Here is a 23,153-nt window from a genome sequence, read left to right as displayed (position 1 = left end):
CCCTGACCTGAAGGGAGTCAAGTCTGTCGTCTAAAATTAATTATATTGAATAATATTTATAATTTTATAGATTGAAATTCAATACCACTGCAGCAACTTAGAAATTATTTTGTTAAGCTGAATTGACAGCTAAAGTTGATCAATTCCGATGCAAATTTGGGATTTTGTTTGCTGAATGGAATTTGAATTTTTTTCAATTTCTATATTGTCAACTACACTGTACCTGGATGGTCCTAGATTTGTTTTTGTTTCACCTTCCTTCCTTTTTTTTTTTTTTTTTTCATTTTAGCGTCCACCAATATAGGTCTACAAGGATATGTTAGTCCTTCATCATGGATGATGGATTCGAGTTTAAATACAGTATTCCACACCAAGTATTACAAGAGATTTGAAAAATCGATGAATTTTCTGTTGGGATTCGAATTTAGTACCTGCACACTGTATTTTTTTTAATTTTTAATTTTTTTAAAAAATTAAATTAATACTTTTTATTATTTTGATATATTAATATTAAAAATATATATTATTTTAATATATTTTCAGATAAAAAATACATTTACAAACATTAACTCAAAACATCCCAACCTCTTGTAAGGAGAGCAATTGCATCACAGTTACAAACATTAACTCGATACATCCCAGCCTCTTGTAAGGATAGCAATTGAATCCCTTTTTCTTGTAGTTTTCTTTTCCTTCGCTAGCTCATTAGCTAATTCTAGGCCGCAGCTTGGGCTAAAATTCTTTGGAATATAAAAAAATAATATCTTTTGAATTTTTTTTATATTTTTACTAAACTCAATTGTAAAATTCCAAACTTAAAATTTTTTAATTTTCTTTATTTAATTTAAATTTTAAATTAAATTATATAAAAGTTATCAGGTAATAATCTTCTCTACTGAGTTGGACAAAAAAAAATTTAACAAGTCATGTTTATTCTAATCAACTCGTCAAACTTGTAGCTCGTATTATATAATTTAATGGGATGAATTAATTTTTTTATTTTATTATATAATAAAAAATAATAATATCGATACAATCAAATCAATACAATTAAATTTAAAACTAGCATTAAAAAATAAAATTTAAAAATATTAACTACAACTTCAACTCGTGACACAGAAGAACCAGAGCCTCGTGTTAACCAAGCAAGCTACGGAAAATATGTGTTTAACAAGTGATTAAAAAAAAAATTTAATCTGGTTCACTGTTTATATGGGCAGTTAAACCAGTCCAATCCAATTATTAGTTGTTATGTTGATGTGAATATTTCATTTAACTATGAAAGAATAAAAGAAAAACGAAATATCATGACTTTTTTCTTTTGATTATGGTTTATATATTGGAGTTTTTATTTGAGAGGGTGTATTAAAAAATAATATAAATTATATATTAAAATTTCACCTAATAATTTAAACTATTGAGTTGAGATAGTTTTTTGATATTTTACTAAGCGAATACTGATTTTATGTTTAGTATAAAGTTAGAATAGTTGGAATGGGAGAGGGAGAGGGAGTTTATGAAAGAGCATACGACCCGTTGTTAGAGTCAAAATCTAGTCATCTTCAGGGGAGGTGACCATCTGACCTTGATGGAAAAGGTAGATCTTTCCGTTGCGATTGATTTTTGGTCATGCAAGGGCAAAACAGATCCTATTATATCTAACACTAAGATGATAGATTTTACTGGTAATCAAGTTGTTGTGTTGAATTGAGCAGGTTTTCTTTCATAGGTGGATGCTTTTATTTATTTATTTATCTATCTATCTATTTTGGTACAAAACTCTATTTCTTCATCTGAACTCCAACATTTTTTCCTTAGCTTCAACAAACACAGTTTTCATGTTTAAAATGTGCCACGTATTCATAGTGTAGGTGGGCATTGTAGTCTGCTTGGTTGACGCTTTCAAAAGGGAAAGGTTTACAGAGTCCAAGAAGAAGCTCCATGCTATCCTCTCGGATGAGGAACTTGAATACGTCCCATTTCTCATTCTAAGAAACAATGTTGATTTGGGCTATGCTGCCGCGGAAGAGGAATAGCGTCGCCACCGCGGCCTTCCCAACTTCACCACTGGCAAGGGGAGAGTCAATCTAGATGCTGAAGAAGCTCGCCCCATCGAAGTTTTCATGTGTAGCATTGCACGATATGCTGATGGTTTTGAACGCCTCACTCAGTACATACAATATTTGAGTGCATTTGCCCGTCATGTCAATGAAGATATACTGGCCCTCGTTCCGAGTAAAAATCGAGAATCTATAGTATTAGGTATCACCAATCTCGAATTTGTAGAATTTTCAAGTTCGGAATGACATTGAAAATTCAATTTTCCCATTAAATGTCCCTGTTCATTAAAAAGAAAATATCATGCCCAATTATTTCCTGGCTCGGAATGGGGTCTCAATCACAACAAAATACAACTCATCATGGTTTCTCTAGCGGCAATATTCACGGAGATTCCTAGCCATCATACTTTCTAAACCATGTTGAAACTGATTATAGCCACACAATTACAAAAGCCGAGTTCAATTTAAAGCCATCTAAGAAGCCTAGAGTCCAATAACACCATCAAGGACTTACCCATAACTTAATACCAACATGGGAATCATCATAACCCTCTCGAAAGCTTAAAAACAGCTTGAAAGGGTAAAACGAGCACAATTGATTAATCTACACAATTTACCAAGATGTGCAGGCTACTACAGTGCATAAACCTCCTTTTGCTACATATTCACATGCAGGCACAGACTATTTTACAAGGCCGAACACCATTGCCTAAAAGTCACTTTCAACCATGTCCGTGTCAAGAAGGCCTTCATATTCCACCTGAAGAAGCACACGAGAATATTAATTAATCTGCAAGACAGAATTATAAGACTAGCAACTTCCAGGTAAATCACCTACAGTTGCTTGGTTATAGGTTAATTTCATCCTCCGGTATTGCTCTTGTGCTTGCTTTGAACGGAACATTGCTTGAACCCGTATTACAGATCTCTCAACACGTTCACCCGCCTGTTTCTGGCTGATTTTGTAGAAGTCTTCCTCCGTATCACTTTCATGTTTCGGATCTACATCTGTTTCAACAGGTTCAACTTGCAGTCCACGAAAGCCTTTTCTCTTTAAACGCCATCTCAAAATTGCTTTCTCAAGCACTCCAATTGACCAGATGATCTTACGGTACTGCCTTCTCTCTTGGAAGCCTCGGAAAGCAGCCTGTATTAGAACAAAAGGAAAATCACTTACTAATTTCCTGGATTTCCTATGCTAACAATAATATCTTAGGCATGCAACAATGAGAAGGAATGAGGAAAACACTATTGTGTTTTAATGTTCATTGCATTTAATTCGTTACTGGAACACTTATTATGGTCTTATATTCTGTTTAAGTTGAAAGAGACGAACAGGTGAGCTTTTTGGGATATTTGAAACCAAAATGGTCCACTGGCAGACTCAAAATGCTTTGGCCTCGACATAAATTATAATAATCACTTTTGAATCAGAAAAGAATAAAAAATAGGCAAATAGCTTCTTAATTTCCTGGATTTCTTATGCTAACTTAGGTATGCAACAATGAGAAGGAATGAAGAAAACAGTGTTGTGTTTTAATGACTTTTTATTTTTTGGGTCCTATATTCTGTTAAGATGAAAGAGATGAACAGGTGAGCTTTTTGGGATATTTGAAACCAAAATGGCCCACTGGCAGACTCAGAATGCTTTGGACTAGACATCAATTATAATAGTCACTTTTGAATCAGAAACGAAAAGACGATAAAAATCATCCACCACTACCATGAGATGAAAGGTAATCTTGGTTTCCTTTCTATTTTTCCCCTTTGGTGTCAGTTACACATAAATTAAACCGGTATGAAAGGGGAGTGAGCACTTACTTGAATTTTGATAGCCTGTCGACGCATATTAAGGAAATTCTTCCGCGTTTTCCAAGTACGGAACCTATGTTGAATGTGGGCAGCAGCTGCCATCTTTTTCTTACTATCATAGTTGCGAAAGGCATGTTGGATCTTCATTGCTGCAATAATATTCCGCGCTTCATCCTCTGGACTGGAGGACTGAGCTGCTTTAGTGTATACTTTTAGCGAGTGTTCTCTGAAAGCAGCCTGTATACGTGCTGCTGCATCAGCAGCTGTGCGGTAAGCTGCCAAAGTATCCTTCAGATGCAACTCCTCCTCACTTAGATTCTCAGAATTTACAGTGTCTGTTGCAGTCATTTGCAGCGAGCCAGAGGCATTTCCAGCTATTATCATAGACTCAAATTGTGCCACCAAAGCCTTTTCAGACAGATAAGCAGCTAAGCCATCATAACCCTTTGCAGATGCAAGATCAGCAGCGGTGCACCCACCAGGATTTTCTTTAGTGGGATCTGTAACCAAGTTTGGCTTTGCCCCTGCAGATAAGAGAGCTGCAACCATTTTCTCCCTGTACATATAGATCATCAAAATTGGAGAAAAAATGACAGTTACTTCGAGACTGATATACATTCGAGTCAGTAAAGAAGTCTTAATATATACTCCTGGCCCTTTAGGATACATACATCAGGTTTTCTTGACTGCTTATAATGCTATCATATTTGTGCAGCCCAATGTTTTTCTATTTCAGAGAGATGTATATGATTTGCTTTGGCATGAAGAGACAGAATAACATGGAAGCAGTGAAATGGAGTGAAGCTGTGACAAGCAAAGGGAAAATGGAAGAAGATAAAAAATGTCCTAGTTCATTTTATTCAAGACACTTAAAGAAACTGAAGCTGGACAACCACAGAAGAACTGCAAATTAAAACAACAAAGAACATGTCCATACCTTCCATAATATGCTGCCCAGTGCAGTGCTGTCCATCCATGTTTATCGCGAAAATCTAATGATAAGCCTGACCAAGAAAACAAATAAACTGCCCAAGTGTATCCGATAATAGCACATAAATGGATCACTCCAAGGCCTTGAGCATCGTATTCTGTGGTTTTACAGCCCTCAAGTACTCTTTCCAATAGCCATTCCTTTATTGTGTTTTTTAAAGAAAGTTCAAACAAACCATCTTTTGCTTGTGCAACTGAAATTCTGCTGTCCTCAATTGACTTAATCAAGTATGCCCAACTATTAGAAATATTAGAAGTTTTGTGTGCGAACTTCTTAGCCTCCTTCAGTTTAGCCGGTGACACTTTACTAGATAGAACATTAAGGGTCTTGGAAGTAGAAAAGAGCAAATAAGCAAGTCTCATCTGAAGATGGAACTCTTCCCACTTGGATTTGTCTTCTGAAAAAACATCCAAATCATGTACTGAAGGAGCACGGTACTCAAAATTCAAAATTTGGCTGATGGGTTTGGATCCATCCAAACTCAAACATAGATTTACTAGTCCAGGGGAATGCGGTGACACCATACAGCTATAGACCCCAGCCTGGACAATTTCTGCTGGAACAAAAGCATCTCCACAGATACAGAACAGATTGGACTTTGCCAGATGCAGATACTGCTCATGGAAATATCCAGTGACTAGAATCTGTAACCAAGATTAAATAGAGGTCAAAAATACAAAGAAGAAGAAGAAGCTGTGTTGTTATTTTATGAACATGTTTTGAGCTATTCAAACAGATTTCTAATGGCTGATTCTATTTTCAGATTGATGAATCCCATAATGCCATGAAAGGTTCAACCAGTTAACATGAAATACCAGCTGACCAAGAATTTTCAAAACTTTTATCTCATGTCACAAGACATTTTTTTCTCCACAAATAAGCAAAGGCCAAAAAATCAGCTCCTTTTTACATCCAAACCATCAACAAAGAATTAAAGCCATAATAGACACCACAAGGATATCAACAGAGGATTGTATGATAAGTAAATGAACCTTGGTTGTTTCATTTGAAAAGCCCCACGCAGGTGAGAAATCAGTTATGATAAACATTTGTTCTTGAATAGAAGATTGATGTTGATCCATTCCTGGAGAAGCAAATGAATCATAACCGGATGAAATTGAAGATTCAACCGCTGCATCATCTACAGAAACAGGAGAGTCATCCATGATGGAATTCATCCACCTTCCAAAACTATCCTGACTTTGCAAACCATCATTAATCAAAATATCCAATGAATCACCAGCACCCAGGACAACAGAATTCTTCCTCTGAGCATCCAAATATACTTGGGAACCTGTTAACTGTCTGTAAACATTATCTGGACCACTGAACTGAGTGTTACTGTTCCTAACAACAGCCTCAGTTAAATTGCCCTTCGCAGACTTTTCTGCTGATAATTGGTAGCCTGAAAGAGTGCTCCCCTGCAAAGAAAATTAATTAGTTACTTTACTCCAATATTTAACCAATAATTATAATCAAGCAAGCAAACTGAAGTAATTTGAGAAATCTCCAAAACATCAATAAATGCAACATTACAGCAGATGTCAGTAGAGGACTAAAAGCATTGAATTCAGAATTTTCGATAATCATAATGGAAAGAGATGCATGGAAATTAATTGATAAACTTCATCATCCTAACTAGCAGAACAGAATAACACTGCCACAAGAAATTTGACAGGCCGACTGGCATTTTATTATAAATGAACATAGATTATATTTTAAAAAGGTTGACTGCTAAACTGCAAGTACCGCCAAGCAAAATCAAATGAGTAAAAGAATTAAACGCTTACATGTGGAGCAAAAGGATATACGAAAATAACTTAGAATTGCAAATTTTTCTGCTTACATCGTTTACAGACCCCTTAACTGCAATCTGATTCTGTTGGTCAAAGGATGGAATCTTATCTGTTGACAATCAAAACAAAAGATCCAAAAAAAAAAAGGAAGGAAGAGAAAAAAGGAAAAATTAGGTTACAGATAGACACCTATAAATGGATTTCCAAGCTATTGAAACTGCATGATTGTCACATGGAGCATCTAGTCTGTTACCTCCTCCATGCAAGATTGAATTGCCAGGATCATTTGTCAACAGCTCATCCCATTCAAGTGTATTAAGCTCATGAAGCCTGATTGCATGATTAATGACAGTTAAGCTGTCACTGGGCCCTGATAACTCTCCATAAAAAGAGAACAGTAAGATTGAATGATATGCAATTTTGTAAAAAGAGGAAAGATTATGGACTGCCGAATAAAATTTTGAGGATTAGATGCTTAAAACCATCAAGAATAAAGATCATAACAGTGAATTTTTATCATATAAACCTTGCTACACCGAAAACTCTTGCTATAACATGTTGAATGTGCAAGTTCTGTAATATTACCAAGATCTTTCTCGCCTGCATAATATCCACGAGCGGCTCCAGAATCGGATTCTTCTGATAAAAGCCCGGGAGCAGACTGATCAGAGACTGAACTAGAATGTGAATTCACAGGTGTGGCTGGAGAACCCTGCAACTGTATCATAAGTCAACCACAACCCAAAATAAGGTTTAAACAACCATATGTTTACTGGAATCAACAACAGAAACTTACACACAAATACACACTGAGACAGAGACAGCTTATTTCAAAATGAAAATACGACCCCTCCTCTGTCATGAAATAAAAAGAAGCTCAACAATATGCTAGAGTACTTGACACTGCTAGCTTTTTTCCTCGAAGTATAAATAAAAAGAAGCTTAAAAATATGCTAGTCTTTGAAACTACTAACTTTTTCCCAAAAAGTATTTGTAGACAAAATTAAGGATCTTCTTGGAATGATAATCACAGTATGATTGAATTCCCTTGTTCACAATAACAATAATTATCTTTCTGAACAAAAATAGAAAGGAGGAAAGCACCATGTCCATATATTCTTTATGAAGAAATGCAGTTTCTAGATGGCACTACATTCAAACCTCACTGAGGGAAAAGCCTGCTATATGCAACCAGCATCTGCATGCTATGACTCATTGGTGAAAATACAAAACCAAAGATAACATATCGATGACAACAAAATTTCAAAAACAAAGCACTTTAGTAACAGATAAAAAGCAACAATGAACCAACCTCCTGGGTCTCACGGTAGTGAACAAGAACTATATGTTCCAAAGTCCTGTAACAAACACAAAATTGAAAGCAAAAGTATGAATGCTCCATCAAAACCCAGAAACACAAAGGGAGAGAGAGGGAGGGGGGGAGGGGGGGATTCATCTTCTCTAAACCAATCATCATGTCAACTTTTTTTTATGTCATGGATACATTCGAGCTTTAATTGTTACATACTTGTCTAGCAGCCAATAAATCCTGCGAACAAAGGTCGGGATATCTTGGCCATGTGCGTAGTATACATGAATCCTCTCTTCATTACCAACCTAAACCAGGAAACAAATGAAAATTCATCATACCAGAGACTTTTCAACAGCACAGTTAATGATGCACTGATTAACTAAATCCTAAATCATCTTAAAGAATAATATGACAATCTGAGATTCAAAAATAAACTCAAGTACATGTGGAGGAACAATGTCAGTCAACTAAGCTGCATAAATTTAATTGAAGCCATTTGTAACATCTTAGAAATGAAGAGTTTTACTTATTATCCGTGAAAATATATTCAAAGTTAAACTCAAAGAATCTATTATAAGAAAAAAGTCAGTTAATGAAACTGCCTCTAGTTGGTTCACATATAACACTTCAGAAAATGAGAGATCTCACTTTTAAGTGTTCATGAGCTTCTTTAACAGTCTTCCCATCTTTTTTCTTTTTCCAGTTATGACCATCTTTTCGGAAGTTCCTAAGCATCTTGCGGTCAAACAATACAATTGTGCCACCTGTTACATTACAGAAAATCAAAACCGGAGAAACACTAATAAATGAAGGGTTGTTTGACCCTATATATTACTTGATGGAAGGAGAATCTTAATGATCCATCAAGATGCATTCAAAACCAACAAGAAATATGTCCATTTGGCATATGCCATGCTGACCATTGCTCCAGTTCTGATCATTTGCACATGAATGGTAGAAAGGCTTACCAGCATCCATCAGCAGGCATTCAGATTATCAATAGCATTTGCATGAAAATAAACTCTACTATGGGAAGGGCAAAACTTAACCAGGTAAAGTAAAATTACAAGCAAATAAAACCAGAGGAACAGTGAAATTAGACATGGATGAATGAATATGGTAATTAAAATTTGCAAAAACATGGTAGCAAGAAAAGAATAAAATGATGGAAATATTACATGTTATAACTCTCATGTTCAGCAGGAACCTCAAAGTGGCTGAGCATATTAGAATATTGCTTGTATCAAAACAAAAATTATTTATCATAAAATTTTCTTTGCAAGGCCAAAACCATTCAACTATATTCATGCAAGAATAAAAAATAACATATACTTACTCATGGGTAATTTTACTGGCTTTACATTAATGGTGAAATACTTGTGATTGCATAGCATTGCATGGATTTCATTTGGACGGAGCCATCTTGTTCTAGATTCCTCCATTATGTTTGGAACATCCAAATCTATCATATAAAAATGTCATCATTGCTAGAACAAGTGTAACTATTTGTAATAATAATAAATAAATAAATCATTAGATAAGCAACACCAGATAAATATATATGAAAGACTACTAAGAAATGATGGTTCGCCATGGAAACAATAAGAGCATAGAGTAAATGAATCCACACAACTCTATGATTAACATCTTTCTCTCTTCAATTTACCTCCTCTTCACCTTTTTAACCATTGAAATTCATTGCACATCAGCATCTTTTCATTCGATCAAAATTTATGAGAAAAGCATCCATTTCAAAATCCGCCCATTTTCTCCCCACCCATATTTTTCCAATCCTTCACACAAGGTTCCCATCAACCCCGAATGCTAAATAATTATATATGAAAAAAAGGAAGAAGACAATTCATCTTCAAAACCTAAGTTGGCTTGGTTGGTCCCACTGAAATGCCACAGAGCGAGCATGCGAGCGAGCCATGACTCCAACGTAACCAGTTATTAGGTGCTCGACAAAATGAAAGCAGCAAAAAGCAGCTTAACAAAATCAAGAAACAAATATACAACAAAACAAGCAACTAATTCCAGCTAGCTAGAGAGCAAAAACCAAACCAGACAATATCAGAAAAGCAAAGCTACATAACAAGCCAAAAACATAGAAAATTACAGCGTGCTTTTGCTCCCCAAACCGATAATAAGAAAAGAAAAAAAAAACCTTTCTCCAGTGTATACCAAGCCATGCCATAAGCAGCTAATTTCCAATTTGAACGAAAGTACAAAAAAAAAATCAGTACCTCGAAGAGTATGAAATCCATGAATCTCTGATCCTACAAGTCGGTCCGAGAATCCACTTTCCATTTCAAAAAACGCATAAAAAAGTAACCTGGTAAACGAAAATCGTCGACTAAATTAACAATCAAACGATGATTAACAACACCAAGGTGTCATAATTTGACACACAATTACCTGTTTAGACCCGAGCCGAGAGAGAAATGAAGGGTACACGGAAGAAACGCCTTTATCAAATTTTCTAGCCAACAAGTCAGTTTAAAGTGACAGAGGAGCTGAGATTGAGCTGATTACCAGTAGATATATACGCGCGCGCGCGCTCGCGTGTAAAAAGGAATGAGAAGACTTTTGAGTAGCTTTTCTCCACTCTTTTTTTTCTTTCTTTTGATGGTGATAAACTGATAATTAGTTTTCTCTGTTATTATTTGTTATTGCTGAGTTGTAAAGTAAAATGATAATAGAGCTGCTTCTTCTTCTTTTCTGCAAACAGATAATAATAGTTGTTTAGTTTGGAATTATAATTAATTATGATGTTGAAATCCTCAAAATTTAATTTAATTAAGAGATCATGTTTGGAAATTTTTTAGAGGTTAAAAATTAAATTTAATATTTAAAAATACTATAAAAATAAATTAGAGATCAATCTTTTTAATTTATAATTTTTTTAAAAAAAATAATATTAAAATTAAAATTAAATTTTATAAAATATTTATTAAGCGAACCTTTAAATAAATAAAATGAAAGTAACAAAAATAATATAAAAATAAATTGAATTGAGTTTTTTTTAATATATAAATTAAATTTATTTATTTATTAAATTTAAATTAAATATTATAATTAAATTTGTAAAGACTTGATAAATTGTAATTCCAGTAGTGTAAAATATCATGTATGATCCCTCAGTTGCTTACCGTTGATTAAATTTGATCCCGTGCTTTATTTTCAACTGAAGGCAATTTGAAATTCTCGTTTAATTAGATAGTAATTGAACGTTTAGCAAAAAAAAAAAAAAAAAAAAAAAAAGAGTAATGGATTATTTGTTTTTGTGTTTTAAAAATATTTTAAAAAAATAAAAAATTTTATTTTTTATTTTAAATTAATATTTATTTATGTTTTCGGATCGTGTTAGTATCAAAATAATTTTTAAAAAATATTAATTTAATATATTTTATAATAAAAAATACTTTAAAAAAATAACTTATATCATATTCTCAAATATACTATAAAAAGGTAAAAATAATTTTCAACAATAAAAAAAAATTATTACTTTTCATTTTTTTTTTAATTTTAACTTGTTGCAGTCTTGTATTTTCTTTCATTTATATTTTGAACCATAAATGTATATTATTTTAAAAAAATTGTAATCATACATTGTATAAAAATAATTTTATTTATATAGAGGTCCATTATCATTCATAATTTTTTAGATCTTATTAAACATCCTTAAAACTTCTCATTCTGATATTTTTTACACCCTTAACATTTCACCCTTAAATCGTATTTTTTTTATTTTTTATTTTTATTTTTCAGCTCAAATTAAATGCAACCTCATGAATAGTATTTGTCTAGCTCTGTGACTGGATAAAGGGACTGAAATCACCTTTTATTCGAGACAAAGGAGTTCATTCTATTCAATTCCAAATAAAGGATAATATCGCTAGATATAAAAAGTAGAGGGGTCACCTGTGATTTTTAGTCTCTTTCGTTTCTTCTGCTGTGTGAGAAGGTGTACGAGAATTTGAAAGCTGATTTATTTTTAATCATGATCTAATTAAATTAATGTCTCGTATGCAGGTTGATGCTTTATGTATATATCCCGGGAAGGCCTTTTATTCTTGTTTTTACTTTCCTTTTTTGACCCTACAGGGTTTGATAAGTGCTAGCTACTCCCTTGATAGCTTCGTCGCCTGGATGTAGTTATTTTTTAAATAATTTTTTAAAAATAAATATTAAAATAATATTTTTTTATTTTTAAAAATTATTTTTAATATTAAAATATCAAAAATATATTAATTTAAAATAAAAAAATTCAAACTTTTCTAAAACGATTTTAAAACAAAAAAATAAATAGAGCATTTAATATTATAGAAAACTATCGATCGTAAACTGTTAATGAAGATCAAGAACCTTGATGAGAGAGGAAAATACAAAACTTTCTAGCTCCTTTACAGCTAAATTCCCCGTGATTTGAAGAAGTCTCCAGGTGATAGTAATAATAACGACGGCGACTTGAATTTTGAAATGCATTAAGGATCAGTGCTTACCTTATTTCGAAAGGATTGACATTTTAAAGGGAAATAAAGGTAATAATATTTTCTTAATTAATGGACCGTGGACAGGTGAGAAACACACGATTGCAAAGACTATCTGATTTTGTCAAAATGACACGTGTATGGTTACATTTTGCAAAACTCGAGGGCCCGTTAAATAATACCACTTGCAAAACACGGTGCTTTTAGGACAGTTGTCTGGTTGTTGTTTTTTTAAAAAATATTTTAAATATTAATATATCAAAATAAAATAAAATTTTAGAAGATGCAGCCGCGTTTTCAAGCACAGCTCTCTCAACACAGATATTTTAGGCGAGGGGTATCACTTGACAGCTTCGATTGGTGTACGGCGAGTTTGATGACTTTATGCTCCTCTGATGTGGAAGCTTTAATTATATTTCTTTCTTTCTTTATCATTACTTCTTCTTTCTTGTTTGTTTGTGCGCGACCGCGACTCCCCTCATGTAAATTATGTATTTCATGCTTTTCATGAGCTTAAACAAACAGGCCTTTAAATAATATTTGGTATTGTAATATTAATTATTTTTTTATATAAAAATACATTAAAATTTTTATTTTTATTTTTGACAATATCATATCAAAACATGAAAAAAAATTAATTCAAAACAAAAATAATTCAAATTTTAGCAAAAATACAGCTAAGCTGCATTGTCTACATGGGATTAAATTAAACAATTAGTAGTTATATTTTAAAAAAATTAATAAATTAATCCTCTAGTTTCAATGATTTTCAGTAAATTTATTATGTTTTTAAAATCTCCAAATAACTTAGAGCTATTTGTTATTATGTTTGCAATCTGCATTTAAATAAAAGACGGATCTAAATTAGTAAATCTCTATATAGAGTTGTCTAATTTTCAACAGTTATTATTTCTGTCGCCTTTTCCCATTTCAATCAACTCTTGTTTAAGCTTGTTTAACAGTGTAGCTATGGATGTTTTTTAAATATTTTTTATGTTAAAATATATATTAATAATATTTTTTTAATTTTTAAAAATTAATTTTAATATCAACATATTAATATTTTTACACGCTCAAACTTTTCAATTCGTGTCGATCGGGATCTTTACAAAAAATTTTTCCTATCAATTCATACTTAGCCGCGAGCAATCCACGTTTGTGATCTTGTATATTTCGCTTCTCTGACGTCTTACTGAGTTTCCCCCTCATCTTTTTGCGCTGGGGGCTTCTCGTAAGCGGAAATCCCACGCGGCTAAATATGAATTGATACGAAAGCTTTCAAGGGCCACAATTATAGCGGGGTACCTCTGCCTGAAAACGCGCTCTAGCAGCTTTTCCATGCATGTTTATTTACACGGTAACTTTTATTTTTAAAATAAATTGTACATGTTGAATGTTGAATGTTGAATGTTTAGTAATACTAAAAACATATTTTACTATTCACATTGAATCCGTATAAATTGTTTTTAAACCGTTGGTTTGCGAAAAGTAGTTTTTAGTTGTTTCCCGCGAACCTGCAAACAGTGAAGAATTTCACTCTTTATTGTTTTGGTTGGATCGAGTTCAGTTTAAAGTTAAATACATTGAATCAGATCAAATCTAGTTAAAAAAATTAATTTTTATTTTTATTTTTAATTATATTTTATTTAAAAAATTAGAAAAAAATCGTTTGATGATGTAAATTTTGCAGGATTTGATCGCAATTCTAATTTTGTTCTTGATGATATTTTACTGGTGTTGTTGCGCGCTTACGAAACTAAGGAAACTGTAGTCCTTGTCGGATGGATTTCGTACGTGATGAAATTGTAGATAGTTTAATGGAACAATAAAAAATATTTGATATAAGTATTATTTATTTCATGATATAATAGCAGTAGTTAAATTTACAATATTTAAATTAAAAATAATCAATATTAATATATTTTTATATATATATTTTATAACCTTAATTTAAAAAGTATTATTTTAACCAAACACATTAAACTATTTTTTATTCAATCTTAATTTTAATCATAATTTTAACTAAAAATATATAAATACCAAATTAATCTCAACAAAAAATATTTTTTTATAAAATAATTTTTTTCAGAGCAGAACTATTATAATACTAAGCATAAGAATCCATCTTACCCGAGGAAGAGATTCTTCGTACAGGTGAAGTTTAGAATACCGTTCTATTTTTTTTAATTATTTTTTAATAATTTTAATACATAATGTCAAAAATAAAAACTGAGAAAAAATATTAATATAACTTTCATTTGCAAGGCACTTTGCACGCTAGTAGACAGTGTTCATAACTCTCACACTGTCCATTAGATAATTAACATAGCCAAATAAGCATTTAGTTTAATGGTAAAAAACAATTACATGAGAGATGAAAGGGATTTGTAACGGAACAATAAAAGTCGACAAATGGCAAGGTTTTGTCAATTAAGCAGACAGGATGGGATTTGGAGTCATGGAACTTGGGCGGTTCCAATCTTTTCATGTGCCCCGCTATTTTTTTTATTAATATAAATATTTAAATTAATTTAATTTTATAATTTTTAAAATTAATATTCATATAAATTTTTAATGGTCTTAAAATTTATAAAATTTAAATTAGTAATATTTAAAAAACAGATTTAAAATCTAATCAGTTGAGCTATATTTATTGAAATTACTTCACTAATTTATTAAAACCTCAACATGACAGGTCGGTACAGATTGCTTTTTATGTTAAAATCATGTTTTGTGATTTTGTGATTTTTAATTATTTTAATATATAGATATTAATAATAATTTTTTAAAAAATAAAAAATATATTATTTTTATATTTTTTCAAATAAAAAACAACCACTATTATATATTATATATATACTGCCTGAGCCACAACTCTCCCTGTGGCGGAAGCTGAAAAACTTCAATGCTATTTGCTCGTCCCTGTAGCGAATACCTTGAGCGTTGAGGTTCGACAAGGACTACTGGTCAATTGATGGTTCATAAATTTAATTCTCAAAGTTTTTTTTTTGCACTTGAAACTTTACACACACACATATATATATATATGAATTTATTTAATTTTTTATTAATTGTAATAATAATAATAAAATTTAAACTTGTAACTGTTTAATTAATAAAACTTTAATTTTATATTAAAAAACTATTTTAATCTAAAATTTTAGATTTTTAGATTAATATAATTTTTTTTTGTAAAATATATGCTGTGCACATGTTTCAACAAAACATTAAATGGAGTGGTTGAGGTCCATGCAACTATGTTATGGTGATTGATAATTCAGGACCACCTAGCAAGACGTACGCCTGTTGTAGCTAATTTAGATCCACCTACTCATTTATTGATTGTCGAATAATTTTTTCAGGTAAAAAAATATAATTATAAATCAATATATATATATATATAATTTAAAATAATTAGAATTATTTATGCTAGTAAATAAAAAAAATAAAGTGTTAATATTTTTATTTAACTCGTATTACTACAAGTTAAATAATTTGTTTCTGGTGCAGGAAAATTAATATGTATGTATTATCAACGTGTTTTTTTAATTTAAATAGTAAATATAATCGTAAATCAAAAAACCAATCTTTATATATAATAAAATATAATAAAGATTATATGTGTTAATAAAAACATGTAAGATTTTAAGATAATTTTTAAAATGATAGAAAAAATAAAATAATATTGCAATTGATACAATGAAACACCTTTTTCTTAGTATTTATATAATAATTTAAAAAAAATAAAACAAATTACAAAATAATAGAGATGAGAACAAAAAAAATGGTATAAATAGGTAAAGTATAAAGTGATAATTATTCCAAGTATAAAAAATAATATTTATTTAAATAAAAATGTATAGAAAAAAACTAAAAAAACATAAAAAAAAGGGTGATAGATAGATCAATTGTAAAATAACAAAAATACCAAGCATGAAGGGCAAAGAATATAAAGAAAACTTGTTTTAAGAAAAAAAAAACAAAAATTACAAGTTTTCCACTGCTACGATAAAAAAAATTAGCAAAATCTACATTCTTTCCATTTCTTCAAGAAAACACTGTTTTAGCATATGTATAACATTCGCAATCATTATTTATCCCTTAAAGTATCATAATTTAGGATTTTATGGTGTTGCTAATTTTTTTATTTTTTTAATACGTAATTGAAAGTGCATGTTCGTTATATTTAAAATGCATAATTGATGCATAGGAATATCCATGGTTTCCACAATATAATAAATACATATTTTAGCACGTTCATTAACCTTTTTATTAGCTTCACGGTATTCCGAAGCTGATTCCTGTACAGTGACTTGTTGTTTATATAGTCAAAGAATTCATGAGAATTTTTTGTTCGGTATGGAGGATAAAGCGTGTGTGAAAACTAAAAGCTCCACGAATGATATCAAAGCTAAGATGAAGTTCCACCTGAAGATTTTGCCAAGTCAGAAGACAACACTCGAAGGAAAGAACCTTTTCCGGTGAAGTGGCTGGCATGAGTATTAGTTTCGGAAGAACATGTTGAACAAAGCAAAACCAATTTCGATGCATAAAAATCTAACGTCGAGGACTGTCCGGGAAGGGGTCTTCTTCTAGTCCTAAGCCTGTAAATGCAATCCATTCTCTTGTTGTTGACTTTAGACTATCGAACGGCTGATCCTATGGTTGCCCACCATGCCATACTTATGGACTGTCCGGTTAAACTTCAATAAATCTTGCTGTAGGTTGAAGAAGATTCAAGAATTCTGGGGAGATTATTTTAGTTAAATTCTTGTAATTGACAAAATAAATACTTTAGAAAGGGAGAAAAGTTATTTCATGGACTAGCACAAACATCGTGGGCCTTCTACTTTTTTAATTTGAAGGTCCACGATCAATATCCTGCGTCAGCCTCAGGTCAGGTCCAGGGACGGAATTAATTTGATGGTGTAATAAAACCCATCTCATCTGAGCCTCAGCAAAATAAATACTGAAAGGCCCAGGATGCAGTCAATCGCAATAATCAGCCTAGTCATTAGCCCCATAACATTCTAACATGTCAAGAATCTCTCTGCTTGCGGTGGAAGAAGCATAGACAGCAAGCAAAGAAATTCTATTAACGGAGGCTAGTCACCAGCCCCATTTTTTTAACTAAAACCACCAAGAAAAATCCCACAACTCACACAAGCTCCTCGATACCAGGCATAGCTGAAATGGAGACCAAATGGTGCGTTCCTGTGACAATGGCATTGCTAGTAATGCTAGTGGTGGTGGTAAGTGGAGATGAATCATCTCCAGTAAAGACCTTAGTACTGAAGATAGTGAAGGGAAAGAAGGTGTGTGACAAGGGATTGGGAGTGCAAAGGCTTGTCTGCTCGTTGCTGCAACCAAACCATTTCTGATTATTTCCAGACCTACCAGTTCGAAAACTTGTTTCCGAAACGCAATGGGATCACCATTCTTTTATTACTGCAGCTGCAGCATACCAGCCTCTTGGATTTGGTACCACTGGAGAGGGAAACTTGTGGGGCAGAAGGAAGTTGCTGCTTTCCTTGGGCATGTTGGCAGCAAAACCTCATGTGAGTAAGAGAAAAATCAACACTAACTGATTCATGGGATGTAATGTTTTTCAATTTATTTATGTCAGTACTTACTACGTGTGTAAGGATTATTATGTATTATATCATCTACGAATTTAATATTTGAATAACTAATTTTACAATACACACACACACACTTGTCCGCTCCAGATTATTTATTTATAAACATAAAAAAATGTTGAATATAAAGGTATCAGGATCATTAAATTAGATCAAGCAGATCTTTAAATTTATCAACTCTACTTCTTGTCTTACTCAAGTTTCAATTAAAATCGTTTGGGATCTAATTCAAAATAAATTGTTCAACTTAATGGATTAAAATATAACTTAAATGACCGGTAAAATTATGTCATGGCTTTTAAAAAAACTTTATAATGATTTTTTTTATATTAGAACGATACCAAATTAGATCGATCTCAGTCACCTTGTGACCTGGATCATGGACTTCAGTAGATTTAATAACTTTGTTATTTTTATAAATTATTTTTATTTAACTTTATGATAACATTAGATGCTTTTAAGATCGAGCATCAAATCTAAAAACATATTTATTTGAAATTATGATAACCCTGTAGAAAGTAAAAAAAATATTATGAATTCTATTTCTCAACTAATCCAATATTAAATAAAAGTGAATAAAAAAAATTAGAAAAATTAAAGAACCATAAACTAAATATATATATATATATATCATGTTTAATGGTAAACATACTAAACATGTGAATTAGGTAATCGGGTTCAAAATATCAAACCCTTAAAACCAGGTAATGAACTCTATTGAGATTAATAACTTGTTTTTTTAAAAAACATTATTCGCAAAATCAAGTGCTAGACCAATCTTGAGATTTTTTTAAAAAAAACTATAACGATCTCGTATAAAACAAAATGAAAAAAAAACTTAATTTTTAATCAATTTAGTATCAAATGATGAAATTAAAAAAAATAAATTTATATATGTATAAAAAAAGTTAAACTCATTATACACGTCAACGGGGCCATGAACTCTCTAAAATCTAATAACATGTTTTTTTCTGAAACTATTTTTTTAACTATATGATAAAAAGAAAAATACACAATGATATAATCAAATTCAATTAAAAAAAATACCCATTAAACTTGTAAATAGAGGCAACCAGGGTTATCTTACCAAATTGCAAACCAGGTTATTGATTCCACAAAGTTTAATAACCTGGTTTTTTTAAAAAAAATATATTTTTTATTTAACTATATTTTTTTAAAAAAATAGATCATGCCATTATACCAACGATGTTTTTCTGATACCAACATGATACCGAGATATTTTTTTGATACTACAACAATCATATAAAGACAAATTAAAATAAATTATTTACTCTATATCTCCATAAACACATCATGGAAGGACTGGATTAAAAAAAAATCAATAACCAAAGAAAAAAGAGTCAAAATAAAAAAGAAAAAGAAAAACACCGTGGATTGCTATAGTAAAATGTATTTTTCCCACATCTTTTAGCTTAATTTATAATAAAAAAATAGACGATCACATAATCAAGTTAAATTAGAATAAAAAAATACCCTGCTAAACTTGCAAACATAGACAATTAGGGTTATCTAGCCAAGCTCACAAATCAGATTATTGACTTCATATAGTTTTATAACCTAGTTTTTTTGAAATTATTTTTTATTTCACTAAATATTTTAAAAATATATTATATCGCTATGCTGAAATATTTTTTTAATACTAAGATATTTTTTAACATTGGAACAATCATATAAAAATAAATTAAAATAAATTTTCTATTCTAACTTTCTATAAACACATCATAAAAAAAGAATTGAATTTAAAAAAACCAATAAGCAAAGAAAAAAATAAAAGTCAAAATGAAAAAAAAAAAAAAAACAACAACACTATGATTACCCGTGATAATGTGTGTGGGGAACAATGTTTCCCCATATTCTGGCTTTATTTATAAAACAACAACAAACACCAGCGGTTCATGGCACGAGGTGGGCACGTTGGGGCCACCTCCTCCATGTTCCTTGTGGTTTTTTAAATTTTAAGTTAAGGTCGATGCTTTCCAGCCGAGTGGGGTACGTGCCTACATGGGCTTCAGATAGATTGCTATTCAAAAGTTTTCACATGCTGCTACATTTTTATTTTTATTTTTATTTTTATTTTTATTTTTATTTTTTCATAACACGATACAACTACCATTAATGTTCAAAATCTAAAACAGCTAGACTTTGAGTAAAAAGGTAAGAGAAATTACCTGAGAGAAAATAATTGTCATTGGTAAGAGTTTGAATTAAAAAAATTATTTTATCCGTGATTTCAAGTTTAAATCATGTGGTTGGTATAATATAAAAATTCACTAGAAATTTACATGATTGTTAATTTTAGAACCTATGAGATTAATCGAGATAAGCGTAAGTTGGCTCAAACATCCATGAAAAAAAAAAATTACTTTTATAAGATATCTTTATATCAATTTGGATACTAATTTTAATTAAATATTATTTTAAAATAATTTCAAAAATAAACAGTACTAATTTGGTGCTTTCAAAAGAGAGGACAAACCTCCACCGAATCCTTTCCTAAAGATCTGTAATCGATGTGATATTTTACATTTTTTATGTAAAAAACAATTGAGTAGATTTTTTCTAACAGAATAAAAGATTCGGGGTGAATTATTTCTTTATTGTTTGGCAATATGGTGTAAATTATATTTTTAAAATATTTATTTTTTAAATTTTTTTAATATAATTTATATGTTTTAAATTGTTTTAATGTACTGATGTTAAAAATAATTTAAAAAAAATAAAAAAATATTATTGAAATATATTTTGATACAAATTCTTTTTAAAAAAACAATTATTATTACATTGTCAAGATTATCGCTTAAACATATTATTTGAAGTGCTCATGCTTTCCATGTTTGATTGATTATAATTAATATTTTAATTTGCAAGGCTTCGAAAAAAGAAACTCTGAGATATGAGTTTGAGATTCACAGTAAAATAAAAATAAAACCAGCCTAGCATGATTCTCGAGGATTGATGAGGTAAAATTAGAAGAGTAAATTATATTCATGTCTTAAAATTAGTGAAGAGATTAATCTCCCATACATGTCATATCTAACAGTCAGGGATCGTGGGTTGGATAAATAAATAAATTCCTAAATGTAAAACAAAGCTTAAAATCCAATTTTTGTGATAAAATTTCAAAACATTAAAACATCAAAATTAAATATTTTTTTTTGCTAACATAAATGCTATAGAATGAAATATTAAATTATTCAGGATCAATTACATACGAGTGGGAAAATAATATAAAAAAACTCCTGGTGTAAAGCCTAATAATTTTTTTATTTTTTATTCAACAGCCCACACGTGTGTGTGTCCACGTCGAAACTCATCTTCTCTTTCGAGGCTCGTGAACAGGGATTTTTGTTTGTTTATTGAAAATCAAGAAAAAAATTTTTCGTCTGGATTGATTTTTTCTACTTTCATCTCATGTAGTTATTATAATTTTTATGCGGGGAAAAGGTAAATTGTTTTTCTTGAATTTTTTATATATTTAATGTTAAAATACATCAATACTGAGTACAGCAATTATTGAATCATACAATGCAATTTATGGTAGTTGTTTTCACCGACTGATAGTAAAAATTGTCGTAAGGATGAAAGGGTATGATTTCCACGAAATCGTTTGTTTAATAAGTCGGGCTTCAACAAGTAATTATATTTTAAGATGTTCATATATTTTTATTTCTAATAACCTTTTTTTTAACTAGAAAAGGTATTTTTTATTTATATTTGAAAATAAAATGATTAAACTGTTTTTGAATTTAAACCCATCAACATCTGTTAAAAACATATAATAATAATAATAAAATAGCAAGTTGAGTGAGATCTTTGACCATCCGCACCCAGCCTAATAAAACCAATCTGTTTTTGTTCACAATTGAATAAAACAACATGGAACCTCAAATCAGTTGATGTGATGTTGAATATCCATTCAATGAATGGGATGGAATCATCATACTTGCAGAGCAAATTAGAATATGACTGGGTACTTCACCCGTGACATATTACGGTGTTATTTTTTATTTAATAATATATTAAAATAAATTTTTTGATATTTATATATAAAAATAATCTGAAAATATAAAAAAATAAATATTTAAATTAAAAAACACTTTTAAAATTTTAAAACAAACATGCCTACATATGTAGTAAGATAAATATAAGTTTTTAAATTTTAATTATAAATTTAAAAGTTTATATTTAATTAAATATATTAAAAATTATTTATAATAAAAAAATATTAAAATGTTTATCCAGCTCGATTCACTTAAGGTTAAAAAATTAAAGATTTTTTTATTATGAAGTAAGCAATATATCTGTAAATTAAAAGGTTAATATTTAAATATAATAAAATATAATAAAACTTATATAAGTTAATAAAAATATTTAAAATTTCAAAATAATTTTTAATATAACATAAAAATAAAATAATATTACAGATGTTACAGTAAAATGCTATTTCTTTAGTTTTTGTACAATCATTTCTTATTTCTAGAATGCCTATGTCAATGGCCCCTTCAGGAACCTGGCATTCAAGAATCAGTTTGGTCAAGCCGTCACTTGTTGAACTGTTTTTTTTTTCTCAAGACAATAAAAAATTATATCTTGAATTATAGCTGGATATATCAGTTTTCATATTTCATATTATTTCTCGTCACGTGTAGAGACGAGAAATACAAGTAAGAATTTTATTTCTCATTGCCTAAAACCTAATTTGGATTTTGATGATCAAGGAAATAACACTCTCTCCCAATCGTTCGTATCAATCAAGTTGTCAAAAATAATTTTTTAACATGACATAAAATATATAATATAAATTTTTAATAAATAAAACGCCTTGAATCAACCGGAACTAGTATGTAAAACTCGCAGCTCGAGATATAAGGTTGGATCAGCCACATAAAAAAACAAATTGAAAAAATAAACAACACTGAATCTTTAACGATCTAGATGTACAAGGAAAAAAACTAGTCAACAAAAAGAAACCTAGAGAAACAAAATGCATACAAACCTGGACAAGATTATCAAATTTTATAAGTTGGAT

At 30.3% G+C, this 23,153-nt stretch overlaps 1 protein-coding gene across 4 annotated transcripts; it reads right to left on the bottom strand.

Moving 5' to 3' along the window:
* Nucleotides 1–2,467: 2,467 nt before the first annotated feature.
* Nucleotides 2,468–10,630, bottom strand: LOC133705259 (calmodulin-binding transcription activator 5-like). Of its 4 annotated transcripts, none has more exons than XM_062130398.1 (14): nt 10,507–10,630; nt 10,218–10,306; nt 9,308–9,433; nt 8,620–8,735; nt 8,188–8,276; nt 7,972–8,017; nt 7,245–7,377; nt 6,913–7,038; nt 6,710–6,768; nt 5,856–6,284; nt 4,810–5,507; nt 3,882–4,428; nt 2,899–3,207; nt 2,468–2,820 (listed from the first exon to the last, which is right to left on the bottom strand). In XM_062130398.1, exons 2-14 carry the CDS (start codon nt 10,279–10,281, stop codon nt 2,770–2,772), a joined length of 2,793 nt encoding a protein of 930 aa, XP_061986382.1. In that variant the 5' UTR covers nt 10,282–10,306; nt 10,507–10,630; the 3' UTR covers nt 2,468–2,769. The 4 variants fall into 4 exon arrangements, with proteins under 4 accessions (XP_061986382.1, XP_061986381.1, XP_061986383.1 ...); XM_062130397.1 differs by having other exon boundaries at nt 10,390–10,519; XM_062130399.1 differs by having other exon boundaries at nt 6,913–7,029; nt 10,390–10,519.
* Between the last annotated feature and the right edge of the window lie 12,523 nt (nt 10,631–23,153).

The sequence above is a fragment of the Populus nigra genome, chromosome 10 (genome assembly GCF_951802175.1).
Source record: "Populus nigra chromosome 10, ddPopNigr1.1, whole genome shotgun sequence".
NCBI classification, from domain to species: Eukaryota; Viridiplantae; Streptophyta; class Magnoliopsida; order Malpighiales; family Salicaceae; genus Populus; species Populus nigra.
The sequence above is the reverse complement of the archived record's forward strand: the minus strand, read 5'-3'. Positions and strand labels throughout refer to the sequence as shown.